Source organism: Physeter macrocephalus, chromosome 5 (genome assembly GCF_002837175.3).
Source record: "Physeter macrocephalus isolate SW-GA chromosome 5, ASM283717v5, whole genome shotgun sequence".
Classification (NCBI taxonomy): domain Eukaryota; kingdom Metazoa; phylum Chordata; class Mammalia; order Artiodactyla; family Physeteridae; genus Physeter; species Physeter macrocephalus.
The window spans coordinates 44648444-44662376 of NC_041218.1; the positions used below are offsets into that span (position 1 = coordinate 44648444).

A 13933-nucleotide genomic window follows, 5' to 3' on the forward strand; every position below is an offset into this window, starting at 1 on the left:
ATAAAACATGAGGCTAAAATCAGGAGTAGAAGATATGTACAACTTAAATTCAGGAAATTCTTTTTTTTTTTTTTGTGGTACGTGGGCCTCTCACTGTTGTGGCCTCTCCCGTTGCGGAGCACAGGCTCCGGTCGCACAGGCTCAGCGGCCATGGCGCACGGGCCCAGCCGCTCCGCGCCCGTGTCCCCTGCATCGGCAGGCGGACTCTCAACCACTGCGCCACCAGGGAAGCCCCAGGAAATTCTTTAACAAAGTTAAATTTATGTCAATCAAATCATTTTTATCATTTTAGAACTTATATTTTAAATATGATAATGTTTGAAAGGTTAATTAAGGATGGACCTAGAGAATATAATGCTTAGTGAAATAAGTCAGAGAAAGACAAATACTATATGACATCAGTTATAAATGGAATCTAAAAAATAATACTGACGAATCTATATATAAAACAGAAACAGACTCACAGACATAGAAAACAAACTTACGGTTACCAAATGGGAGGGGGTAACAAACTAGGAATATGGGATTAACATACACAAACTACTATACATAAAATAGATAAGCAACAAGGATTTACTGTATAGCACAGGGAATTCTATCCAATATCTTGTAATAACCTATAATGGAATTAATTTGCAAAAAAACCCTGAATCACTATGCTGTACACCTGAAACTAACAAAGTATTGTAAATTAACTATACTTCAATTTTAAAAAGTGTAATGAGTAACTTCTTTCCTTTTGGCAGCTAGTAAAATGCAAATAGTAATAAATTAGAAACATTCTAAAATATTTATATGTATGATGTATGCATATAGAGTTCTGTATTCAAATGATCCAAATAAAAAATAAAATTATTTGGTCAAGTAATTTTGCTAAAGTCTTAAGATACCGATAATGATTTCTAGGAAAACTTCTTGCAAATATACTTCTTAACATTAAAAACTCTCAGTATAAGATGTAATTGTAGCAGCAAAAGTCACCTTAAACTCCCAAATCAGAGATAGGAAGCCTTTTGAGTTTACATTGGTAAACACTCCCTCATGGAATAGAGAAATCGTGGAGGCCATTAAAAAAACGAAACAATGGAGGAGAGATATGAAAGAGATAGAAATCACTGTACTCATGCACATTTAAAGTAACCTTTATAAATCAAATGATATGCTTCAGTTTTATATCACAGGAAATAAAGGGAGAGAATCAAAAAGTGAAGGGAAAGAATTGGGGGGAATAGAGGAAGGGAAAGACTGATCAAGCTGATGAACATAGAAACAAGAGAGAAAAAGAAATTGAGTTAAAGAAAGGCAGACAGGACACGACAAACAGGACATGACTCAAAAAAAAAGAGAAAGAAAGGAGAACAGAGATGAGCACATGGACACATGCACTCCATGGAAAAAATATCCATGGGAACCAAATACCAAAAAAAAAAAAGAAAAAGAAAAAAAGACACAACTCAGAAACACTCTTTAAATAAGGACTATACTTCTCTTCTAACCTTTCTTCAATGAAGCTGTTAAAGATGATCAGAAGTGTTGTGGTTTTGCATCTTTAGGCATACACAGAGCCAAGACATCTTTTACTGGTCCCCACAGGCTGGGTAACATTAACCTAATGGTTGATTCTGGCCCAAAGGCTAGAAGTTGTCCACTCCCATACTTGACAATGAAAACTATTTAATCTTCTGCTGCATCTCCTAAAAAAGAATGCTATAAATAATAAATAATACATCCTCTGCAATTTTTTTGACATTTCACTTATAGAAAAACTGCGAGCCACTTTCTCCTTTGTACTGACTGAGGTATTCCAAAACTGGCACAGACATATTTTTATTTAAATAAATCAGTCTTGCAACTGTAATTTTAACTCGAAATTGGCAAAATCTCCTTTATTTCTTGCATACGAAAACCTTACCTTTTAATTATAATAAAGTGTGAATCCTTCTATATAACCTGGATTTTTAAAAGGTATCTCCCATTGGGGTAATGAAAGAGGATGTTAATGTACTAGCTTCCTTGAAAATATTTTAACATTTTCATACAATACTAGAAAACTCACCTTTTCCCACTTTTAGCCTAACAGTAGTTTCTTGTATTTATAAAATAACCACATTCAAGTCTTACCATGGAGAGGCAACATTTTTAGTTCCGTTCAATTTCTTCACTTTAAATAAATAAAGAAATCAACTATATAACCCTCTGATTAGAAATCAAATCCAAGATATTGTTTGACAATGAGATGCTTTTATTAAACTCGATACATTTAATATATAAGAATTCTATGAAGAAATTGGGGTATCATGTAGGATCTGGGTCTTTGCATTACAAAGTCTGCCCCCAAAAGATGTCATCTCACTATATACTGTGGCTGAAAGCATACAGATGACCAAAAAGCAGTAACATCCTTTCCTGGTAAGACAAATTCAGCTGGCTTGCCCATAGTATTACAAGTCCTCCTAGAAAAATTAAAAGTCCCCATCCCCATCTCTACCTATTGTTATCTCCTGGCAGGTGAGCTGTATGAAGCACCTTCATCTGTGCTTGGCATGAGGTCCACACATGATCAGCCTTGGGAAGGCCATCTTCCCCTCAACCAGACAACTCTACTTCAACTATTCTGAAACTCCTTGGAGGGGTGAAACTTCTGGAAAAATGAAAGAGAGCAAGAGAGAGAAAAGGTCTGAATATTGAAAGGAATACACACATGATCAAATTCAGCTGCACCAATGCCAAGGGGAAGGATGAATAAGTTAGAAAACAAGCAATTTTGCAAAATGCTTTCTGGTATGACAAAACCTGACCAGTGTCTCGCTGTTCCTGACATACCATTTGTGAAGGCCACCCATTCTCTTACCAGGCATGGGCGTCTCCACGATGAGGTGTTTGTGGCTGGTAAACAGTTCAGTGGAGTCTTGTTCTACTGATCTTTCCTCTAGGTCTGATTCTGGGATCGTAGCACAGCCACCTAGTTGAAAAATATAAACAATATTTTAAGCAATGTGTAGAAAAATCTACCTCTCCATACAGCAACCTCAGCTTAAGAATGTACCAGTCATGAAGATAATAAATAAAGAGACAACAATCTTCAGGAGTAGAGCAAAAAAGTATAATCTTAAATGTTTCTCTTTTGGTGAAAATGCCGGGAATGAGTCATTGCCTTTAAAGACATACCAATGAGCACTTAGCAACAGTAGCAATGGTGTTGTCTTCAAATTTAACCCTTTTAAAGTCAGAAAGGACAAAATCTATAGCATATGTGATATCCATACTATAATGGTACCTCAGCAGAAATTCCCTTTAATACCAGAGCATCAGAAACTATAAAAGAAACAAAGCACATCGACTGTGAGGGAAAGAAAACTTCCCTGAACAAAGAGGAAGGCCACTGGTGTTCTGAGTTGGTGACTATAGTGGTATTTCTCAGGAATTTGGTTCTGTTCCTGAATCCCAACACCTTACAGCACAGACACAAACACTTCATAATTCACAGCAAAGCCATGGATGCATTGTGGAAGCTTTCAATTCCAAGTCAGTTCCAAGGTGACTTGAGGATAAGCTGGGACCACTGCACTTTTAAAATATTAGGTATAAGTCATTTGATTTTATCCACCAAAATATTGCACGGAGAACTCATGTTGAGAATTTCCTGACTACATCTGCAACTTGATTTGACTAATTTGACTAATTTTCTGGAAATGTACTAAAATGCTGTATACTGTACACATTTTTTCCCAAAGCCATTCTTCTTGTAAATAAAGTGTGATTTTTCCTGTTCTGAGGCTTCGCATACACTGAGTCCAAAACCTCCATATTCAAGTTTGGCTTTGTGTGTGAGGGGGTTTATAAAGAGAGGGTACCAGCAGCACTGATGTGTAAACCACGTCATTCAAATGAGAGTGAAGTCAAGATCCCAGGTCTGAAGGAAAGTACACCTTACCATCCATCCCTCTGTATCAGCTCTGAAAAAGAAATCGATGTTGAGGGAAACTTGAGAGACAAGGATTTCCACGCTCATAAAATAAGAATTAGAGGGGCTTCCCTGGTGGCGCAGTGGTTGCGCGTCTGCCTGCCGATGCAGGGGAACCGGGTTCGCGCCCCGGTCTGGGAGGATCCCACATGCCGCGGAGCGGCTGGGCCCGTGAGCCATGGCCGCTGTGCCTGCGCGTGCCCGTGAGCCATGGCCGCTGGGCCTGCGCGTCCGGAGCCTGTGCTCCGCGACGGGAGAGGCCACAACAGAGGGAGGCCCGCATACCACAAAAAAAAAAAAAAAAAAAAATAAGAATTAGAGGTAGTCTCGGAGGTTCCCCAAACAGGAAATGTTAGAATTATCCATCAATGCAATGGAACTTGCCCGGCTTTACCTTAAAATAGTTAGGGCCCCATCCAGAAGGAGAACCAGGCTTATTTTTAATCTTTTTCCAAAGACTGTAGATCATGACAACAATAACTACCATTATTACATACTTTCTCAATGCTGAAAACTCTGCCCATATCATCTCATTTAGTTCCTACAAACCACACCATGAAATAGATGTTATTATTCTGCTTTTATAGATAGAATGACTGAGGTTTCAGGAGATCAGTACATCATTTCCTGGAAATGTTCTAACATGCTGTACACTGTACTTATTTTTTTCCCAAAGCCATTCTTCCTGTTAATTCTTTGCCAAGGTCACACAGCTCTTAAGGAGTAAGACAGAGCTCACACCCAAGCATGACAACTCCCAAAGCCTGTGTTATCTAACCATTTACTATATGGCTCCCAGTTGCAGCATCAACCAAAGAGATACCTGGCTGCAGGTCTTGGGTGTCAGCAGGTTTTATCTCACCTGATGATCTACCAGGTGTGGTTGTGGGGAGCACTGCTTAGAGTATTGTGAGGCCAGGGACAGGCTCTGAGGTGCCGGGACTTTGGAGAAGCCCAAGAAATAGCACCCTTCTTCTCCTCCTGGACTCTCACCCAATTGAGAAAAAAGGAATAGGGTGTGCAGAGGTGGGGAAGGGGTACCTCTATAAGATTAATAACAGGGAAGAACAGAAAGAAGGGAGTGCTCCCAGCAAAACAGAATTCTGATCCCAAGAAAAAAGGCCAAAGAATGGCTTTCTAGACTCATAAATCAGATTAAGTCATTTCTCCATCCCCAAGGCAGAGGGAGGGAGGAAGCAGGATGAGGGCAGGAATGTTGTACTGATGCAGCTACCTTTGCACACAAGGAAACTTCAAGACTGGGGAAGAAGTGTCTCCAGCCAACAGATGGGAGAGAGTGCAGTGATCGGACAGCAGTGCTGCCATGAGTGGAGAGAGGCAGGTCTCCTCTGGTTAATCAGTGTCTATCGTTTATTCCAGCTGACTCAATAGTGAGGCAAGTGAGAAGGATGAAGACTTCAAAAGCACTAGTTCTTCAATCAGGTGGGCACAAAAGGAAAAGTCACTTGCTGTAGACTATCTTATAGACTATACATTACATAAATTACAACATATGTAATTTCCTCTCTTGTCCTTGGCACAAAAGTTTTGCCTTGTCCAAAGTACAGAGATGACGAATTTCTCAAATCCCACTGCAGGGCTGACCAGTCACTTGCCCTAGGAATGTTACGCCCTTTTCTTTGGATACCTCCATGCGACCAGAATGACCAACCATATGCCCAGAAGTTCTGCCACTTTAAGTTTGGAAGGAACAATAGGATGTGAGATCTGGCATCCTAACCAATGGGAAATGGGGGAAGGGAAGGAGCCTTGCAGAAAATTCCCCTCCTGCCTCTCTCCCTGGATCAACTCTGAACTATTATTTCTTTTTGGTCAACCTCCAGAAAAGTGCTATGTGCTGAGTAGATGCACCTGCTGGGACTCTTCCTGGCTCTTTGGGAGACGTGGTCACCAGAGTAGGATGCATCACTTTGTATTACCTTCACGTATTTCCTTGACTCGCTTCCCTTTTTCCTCATCCTCCCTTCCTTGAGTTGGCCAAATAAACTGCCACTTTAATTCCCGCCTCAGGCTCTGTTATCTTGCAAAAATCACTGACACGGGAAGTAGTACTAAAAAGCAGGACTTCAAGATGGAAGTTTGAGGTTAGATCGCCCACCTATCTGTAAGAAATAGGGGTTCCATGGCTGCAGGTAAACAGACTGGGAATAACTTCTGTTATGCAATTACTCAAGCTTTCACCTATGGTTAACTGGGATGATGTGCATGTAGAGGTCAAGCCCAGGAGATCAAGTAGCTGTGGCATGGCAACATTTATAATTATAAGGATTCCAGAGTAGGGTGGCTGCTTCTGATAACTAGATACCTACAAAAAGAAAACGGCACGTTCAGTGCAGCTAGCAGGCAACAGAACGCAAATGCGATCTCAGGCCCCACCCACACCTACTGAATAAGAAGGGCAAATGGGCATATCTGATGAGATTTTTGCTAGGAAAAAAATATTTGTTAAAAATTTCAGAGTAAAAACAAACAAACAAACAAAAATTTCAGAGTAAGCAGTAAAAGTAGAGAAATAAAATATAAAATTTCCAAACTAACAGAGACCTTCTGAAGCCCATTGTAGCAATGCTTCTCAAAAGGACCAGCCTTAAAATTTCCAATCTATCTAAACCAATACTTTTGTCACATATAATAAAAATGAAAAAAAGGAATTACTAGAAAAATAAAAAGAATAATATACAGGCTCTTATCTTTTAGATTCAATCATTGTAAAAAGTACACTGTCAATTGCTACAAGTTTCTGAACGCTTATTCTCAGTTTCAAGTAACAGTTTGCAGACAGATGCTAGTCTTCTATTCACACTTTGAACGGCACTGATTTCAAGATATGGTCTACATTAATTAATATGATACATGGAATTATAGTTAAAAATAATAATTCAGCCAACTCCTAATTATCAGAAGTTCAAATAGCCAGTAAACTCATTCTGGCAACAGCAGGGGCTTCTCACAACTATGTACCTCCCTTCTACTCCAATACCTGTCTGGCAGCTCCCTCCTTGCATAATGTCCAGAACAGCCCCCCTCTCCCCACCAATATGGGATGTCCAGGCTCTCCTTTGCCCACTGCTGGTACAATTTGGAGATCCACTTCTATCCCTGTGCTCTCGTGTAAAAAGGAGTTTCCTTAAGGAACCTGGGATCCCGAGTCAGAACTCTGGGGGCATTTTCATAAGGAACAATGTTATAAGGGGTGGCTTCATTTTAGAGTCTTATTACAATTAAATGCTTAAAACACTTTTCTGGAGTAATCTGGAACCCTACCTCCTGCAGGTGAAATTTGAAAACATGAAGCATGTATCACAAATTGCAAACAGTATCTACAGCATTTGGAACAAGGTAGCTTATAAATTGGAGATTACACCTGTGATGTTGAAGAGGATGTTTTTGAGACATTTCACTATGCTCCCTCTTCCTCTGAATTGTTACCTATCAAATTATGTGCATATGACCATTTGTGTTAACTAAACCTGGCTGTAAAAATTTGTTTCTTTGCAAATTAGTAGCACATTAAGATATATAGCAATCCTCCTATATATAGAACAGATAAACAATGACAAGTATAGCACAGGGAACTATATTCAATAGGTTGTAATAACCTATAATGGAAAAGAATCTGAAAAAGAATAGATATATATACATGTATATGTATAACTGAATCATTTTGCTATACATCTGAAACACTGTATATCCACTATACTTAAATTTAAACTTTTTTTTTTTTTTTTTGGTGGTACGCGGGCCTCTCACTGTTGTGGCCTCTCCCGTTGCGGAGCACAGGCTCCGGACGCGCAGGCTCAGCGACCATGGCTCACGGGCCTAGGTGCTCCGTGGCATGTGGGATCTTCCCGGACCGGGGCACAAACCCGCGTCCCCTGCATTGGCAGGCAGACTCTCAACCACTGCACCACCAGGGAAGCCCCAAATTTAAACATTTTTTAAGAAAAATTTTCTGGCTACAATCCTCATGTAGCCAGAAAATTATTTAAGTAGAAAATCTTACCAGAAGTTCTGAACAATAGGAGATCACCCTATATTTATAAAGATAATTCAACTCTAGGGTTTTGTTTTGCTTTTTTTAATGGATTACAAGCTATCCTTAAACCTGTTTCTGCATTCAAAAGCAAATTATAAAATTGTTGAAACTTCCTCCTCACCAGGTGGAACATATTTTATCAACAAGGGAATTACACTAAGGAAATTCTACCCACTTTCAGAAAAACAAACAAACAAACAAACACAACAATAAAAAAGAGCTCAGGGACTTCCCTGGTGGTCCAGTGGTAAAGAATCTGCCCTCCAATGCAGGGAATGCGGGTTCGATCCCTGGTCAGGGAACTAAGATCCCACATGCCGCGGGGCAACTAAGCCTGCAGCCAGAACTACTGAGATCTCGAGCCTCAACTAGAGAGCCTGCGTGTTGGAAACTACAGAGCCCACGCGCCCTGGAGCCTACTTGCCATAACTAGAGAAGAGGAATCCCGCATGCCACAACTAGAGAGAAGCCTGCACGCCGCAATGAAGAGCCCGCGCTCCACAATGAAAGATCCCACATGCCTCAACAAAGATCCTGCCTACCGCAACTAAGAGCCAACGCAGCCAAAAATAAATAACTAAATAATAAATAAGTCTCAAAAAAAACAAACAAACAGAGCTCAGGTCCTCTCTGTAGGTTGCTATAGCATGAACTATAAAAGTTATAGAGTTCAAAGGTCAAGATAGGAGGCCAAGCAGAAACAAATGTAACTGTCTAGAATACTAGAGATCAAAATCAGAATGCAGGGTAAGCACTGGTATTCTGGAAAACATGTAACCAGCTGGCTTTCAAGGAAAAAATTAGGGCAGATTAGCTGCCCTAATCTGTAGTGTTTGCCCATTTCTTTGGTATAAATACTCCTATCATGGCCAGTTTCAAGCAACCAACGTGACATCACCAACATGGAGCTTGGCAGAGATGTGTAAGAGGACACCATGAGATAGCACTTTTACCATTCAGATTCCGTAGACATAAATAATCTCAAGAGCATAGAGAATAGTAAAATGTAGTAATAAAATAACTAGTGAAGAGTTTTGAGGTGTATTATCTTTGTTCTCAATACAATTTATTTGGTTATAAGTTTACATAATTTAATTTTTAATAACGGCTGAATTTGTTAACTGGCTCACAGAATTCCTAAAAATTCAATGATTGGTTCTCACCAGCCAGTGTGAGCCAGCTCCAGCACTGAATGCAGGCTTATTTGTAGGGAATTTAACAAAGCCTCGATTCAAACCACGGCTCAGCATTTATGAGCCAAGTGACCTTCCTGAGCAAATTATTTCACTTTAATGAGCCTCAGTTTCCTTATCTATAAACAGAGACTATGGCAGCCCTACTTCATAAGGAAGAAATTGATGAGCATGTGTAAGTGCTTGGCACATTGAAAAACACATTAAGTTCTGACTATTTACTCTCATGTCAAAGTTAGGAACACTAAAAGAAGAGTAGACTGAATAGGCCAAGACGAAAGTCCCTCAAGTTGTGAGTCTGAAGGGGTAGGGTTCACATAGCTGATACATGCATGGGGCCAAAAGACACAGCTCTGCAGCAAAAAAAAGAAAGTGTTCAGACACCTTAAACATGTGGCCACCTCTGAGCTGACTACTCTATTTACTCACGCTACTTGATCTGCTGAGTTCTATTTGATAGATACTTGATTATAACCCACATGAATTCTGGTGGCCCAGCTTACCTGCCTCACCATCTACCTTTTAACTCAGGTAGCCTAAACCAGGGGTTGGCCAGATAGTACATATTTTTTAAGCTCTGTGGGCCATCTGGTCTCTGGTGCAACTGCTCAGTTTTGCCATTGTAGTGCAAAAGCAGCCAAGGACAAAATGCAAACATGAATGAGCATTAGTTATGTTCCAATAAAACTTAATTTACTAAAACAGTCAGATCTGGCCCATTGGCTGTAGTTTGCAAACGCCTGGCCTAATACAAGGCTCACAGAAAGCTACTCTTCAACTGCATCCTAATTCTAAAGGTTCCTAGAGGCATTTAACACTGCCAGATCATCTCATAGTATTACTATAACAATAGCAATAAGGAAAAGGAAGAGGAGGAGGAGTAATAGTAGCAGTTCTTTAAAAGAATATTATTTGCCCTACTGCTACAAATGCTCTTTTTGTTTGGTTTGGGCAGTGATAAGCTTTTTTTAAAAAAAAAATAGACTAATTTTTAGAACATTTTTATATGTACAGAAAAATTTAGTAAATGGTACACAGAATTCCCATATATTCTCCACACAGTTTCTCCTATTGTTAACATATTGCATTAGCATGGTACATTTGATCAATGAACAAATATTGATACATTATTAGTAGTTAAAATCTATAGCCTATTCAGATTTCCTTAGTTTCTACCTAACATCCTTTTCTGTCCCGGGATCCCATCTAGAATACCCCATGACATTAGTTTCTGCATCTCCTTTGGCTCTTCTTGGTGGTGACAGTTTCTCAGACCTTCCTTACTTTTGATGGCCTTGAAGTTTTGAGGAGTATTGGTCAAGCATATTGCAGAATGCCCTTCTACTGGAATTTGTTTAGTATTTTTCTCATGACTAGATTGGGGAAAAATTTTAAAGACAGCTTCTTTTCATAAATTCTTAGAGTTTCCCAAATTTTAGGATTGTCTCCAGTTGTTCTTCTTTTCCTCTATCAAAAGTGAAAGCCAGGTGGGCAGTGAATGGGGAGGCCACTGAAGGCAAAGGAGGCCAACAGCAAGGCTTGACTTAGACTGTGAAGTTCTCAGGAGTGGGTCAGTCTGGGTCTAGCTGTTGGACGCAGGCAGGTTATCAGTTGCCCCAACTGTAAAGAGAGGGTCTTAATGAGGCCTATTGTGAGGATTATGTGAGACCATGTACACTGAACACAGTGCTCAGCACAAAGTACATTTTACCATCTCTGTTTTCTACGAATTTTCTTGGCATAGATACACTTTCCACACAGTATCAGTGGAATCAAAGAACTTTAGCTTTTAGTCCAACCACCTTCATTTAGGAGACATCAAAACAGAGGCTCAGAGAGGGTAGTGGATGCCCCTCATATCCTAGAGCCGATTCCTGGTTCTCCTGCTTCCTAAACCATTAGAGCTTTCTCAAGAATACCTTTTTTCCCATCAAGATCTCAGTGGACTTGCTTGTGAGCTGGCTGTCCTAACCAGTAGTTCCTTTCAGTGATACAGAAAACCCAGAAGGTTGGCAAGCTGTTCTTTGGGTATTTAGGACTTTGCAGATTTATATTCTTGCAACAGAGACCTTTGCAATCAACTGAGTGTATGAGTGCAAATGTTCCATTCCTTCAGGGAGGAAAAATTTTTTTTCTTCTTTTTTCTTCATATATTTAAAAGCAATCAAACAAGGAGACACTTTGAGAATCACAAATGACCACAGACCATGCTCTGACTTGCCAGCCAAAGAATCTTCTGTTCACATGCTTGAATTGCCACTAAGAATTTAAAACAGCAGAAACCTCAAAAATATACACCAGTGACATTTTTCTTTTAATCAAGATTTACTTACTTGATGGATAAAGTGTTTTTGAAGTTATCATTCAGATTTCATTTCAAAGGTTTATAATTCACGTGAAGTGTGGCGAATGGGTGCTTTGAAAAGAATATTTCACTATCTTAAATATGAAAAGCTTCCCTAAGAGACTATGAGTAGTTAAAAAATTCTCTGAAAATATATTCATTTGAAATACTTTTACTCTTTATCCTTTCTCAGTCTCCCTCTCCCTCTCCCTCTTTCTCTCCCTCCCTCTCCCGCTCTCTCTCTCTCTCTCTTTCTCTCTCTCTCTGTAAATGTGCACATACAACCACACATAGGCATTAAAAATATGTATAAGAGTTTTCCTGATAACTCTCCTCTACTCTGTTCAGTCTTCTATTTTCTTAAAATATAATTTTTTAGCCCAAGGAGAATGTAAGCTATAGAAAGCCAAGAATCCTACTGTATGTTTGTGTAGCAACTTTAACCAAGTATTTACAAATTTTTTGACAAAATGGAAGAATGGAAGAAAGAGGGGTGGGTAAAAGAGAGAAGGAGATAGAGGAGGAAAAGGAAAAGTGGGGAGGGGAGGATGAATTATTAACATATTCCATTTTTCTGTGTACACTTCTACAGATGATATTTGGGGTGACTTACTGAAGATATAGATAATAAAATATTAAAGAATAAAAAATACAATAGCAGTTAGAAAAATTAAATGCAGAGTAGGAGGTATAGCTGGGAAAAATTGTGTCAGATAAAGACTTACGCAAGGGCTGCCAGGGAGAGAAACAGCAAAAAGCTTGGAGGAAAAGTGGGGCTGCATTTGCCCTGTTAATTCTCCACTGACTTCTCTTCTTCCACACTGGACTTCAAAGGGCCCAGTCCATCTTGTACTTGGACTTAACATTTCCCTAAGAGCACACCATAATTGGTAAAGCCATGCTTGTTGGAAATTTTTTGACTAATGATGTGTGCGTGTGTGTGTGTGTGTGTGTGTGTGTGTGTGTGTGTGTGTGTGTGTGTGTGTGTGTGTGTGTATGACTCTGTTCTGTGCTTACGGGCCATTTTAGAAAGCCAAGACTTCTGTGAAATTGGGTTTACCAAGGTGCTTACTAAGCAGATGCTCCAGAAAACTACACATATAGGAGATTGTTAAAAATACAACAGTCAGACCTTGTCAAAGCACATCTTGGAAATAAAGCCCTCAAGAATGTAATGTATCATTGAATGAGTTCTTACCACAGCATGGCAAATCAGGTTGATATCATATGGTGACACGGCTTCTCTGAAGGAGGAACTGGAGAGCATACATATGTCAATATCGTTCTCATCTCCCCTTCCATTCTGCCCTTTACTTTGTTGTAATGTAGAGGCATCTCACACTTAACCTGGTACAGTTTTACAGTTTCAAACTCAGGAAAACAGAAGAAAACAATGCCTTTCTATATAGTCTTAGGTTTCCAGTTCCAACATATGATATTTGTTTTTCTATGTTTCTTTTAAATCCATTCGATAACTTCTTTCTCCCTATATTTGCAGATGACATGCTGACTGCTAGACAGTAGCTCATCTACTAGCAACAGAGATAATAATGGTTAACCACTGAGAGGTAGGTGAAGTTCACTGTAATGTGTGTACAACATGATGCCTGTGGAATGTTTGGGATTCCATTTCCACTGCCTAATGATAAACTTTGATCCCCCCACACCCAGTAAGAACTTAAAATGTGTTCAGGACTATGCACGTATACCTATGTTTGAAAATATTTCCATTTCACTCCTCACAGCAGAGACCAAGTTTGTGAATAAAAGGAAGTCTGATATATTTTAAGAGGTCTAGCATGTCTCCCAACAAGTTTTAAAAATCCCATAAAGACTGAATACTAAGTCCCTTGGGGTATAAGGGCTCCAGTCAGAGAATCTGGATTTAAGAGGGTAGGGTCCTCCTGGCATTAAGATGTTTCCACAACTTGAATAATGATAGGTGTCCAAGTATTCTTTTAGCTCGACCACCACTTAGAATTTAGGTCCACTTAGTACAAAGGATTAAGAAATACAGGAACATAGCCATCTTCATCCATTGATAATTATGTAAACAGAATATAACAAGCAGAAAAAAGTCCGATTTACAAAAAAGCAAGCATAGTCCATAAATCCTAAAGATTGGAACAGATCCAGGTTAAGAAGTTCACCAGATGTCAGTCTGTAAACAGGGCTTCATAAAGTGAATTCCCCAATTAATTGTTGGTAAGAGTGATCTCTATACTATGTTAGTGCATTATGATCCCCTACCATACGTAGGTGAGTTGTCTGGTCCTATAGATCATTAGTCAGTTATGATACAACAGAACTCAGGGGAAAGAAGTGGGGTAAGCACAATTTTTTCTGATACAGAGAGAAGGTCCCATAAAATTACT

General features: G+C 39.4%; 1 protein-coding gene across 5 annotated transcripts in view; it reads right to left on the minus strand.

Moving 5' to 3' along the window:
- Positions 1 to 1356: 1356 nt before the first annotated feature.
- The window catches only part of BBS9 (Bardet-Biedl syndrome 9), a 448864-nt gene continuing 436287 nt past the window's right edge, over positions 1357 to 13933 (minus strand). For 3 of the 5 annotated variants that reach the window (XM_024129313.3, XM_024129308.3, XM_024129299.3), the window contains 2 exons: positions 2852 to 2962; positions 2222 to 2641 (listed from right to left, as the gene is read on the minus strand). In XM_024129313.3, the coding sequence (XP_023985081.1) occupies positions 2610 to 2641; positions 2852 to 2962 (143 nt within the window). In that variant the 3' untranslated portion in view covers positions 2222 to 2609. Of the gene's footprint in view, positions 1695 to 2221; positions 2642 to 2851; positions 2963 to 13933 lie in introns of those variants that run through there. The other 2 variants (XR_008617359.1, XM_055084928.1) reach the window with 2 other exon arrangements.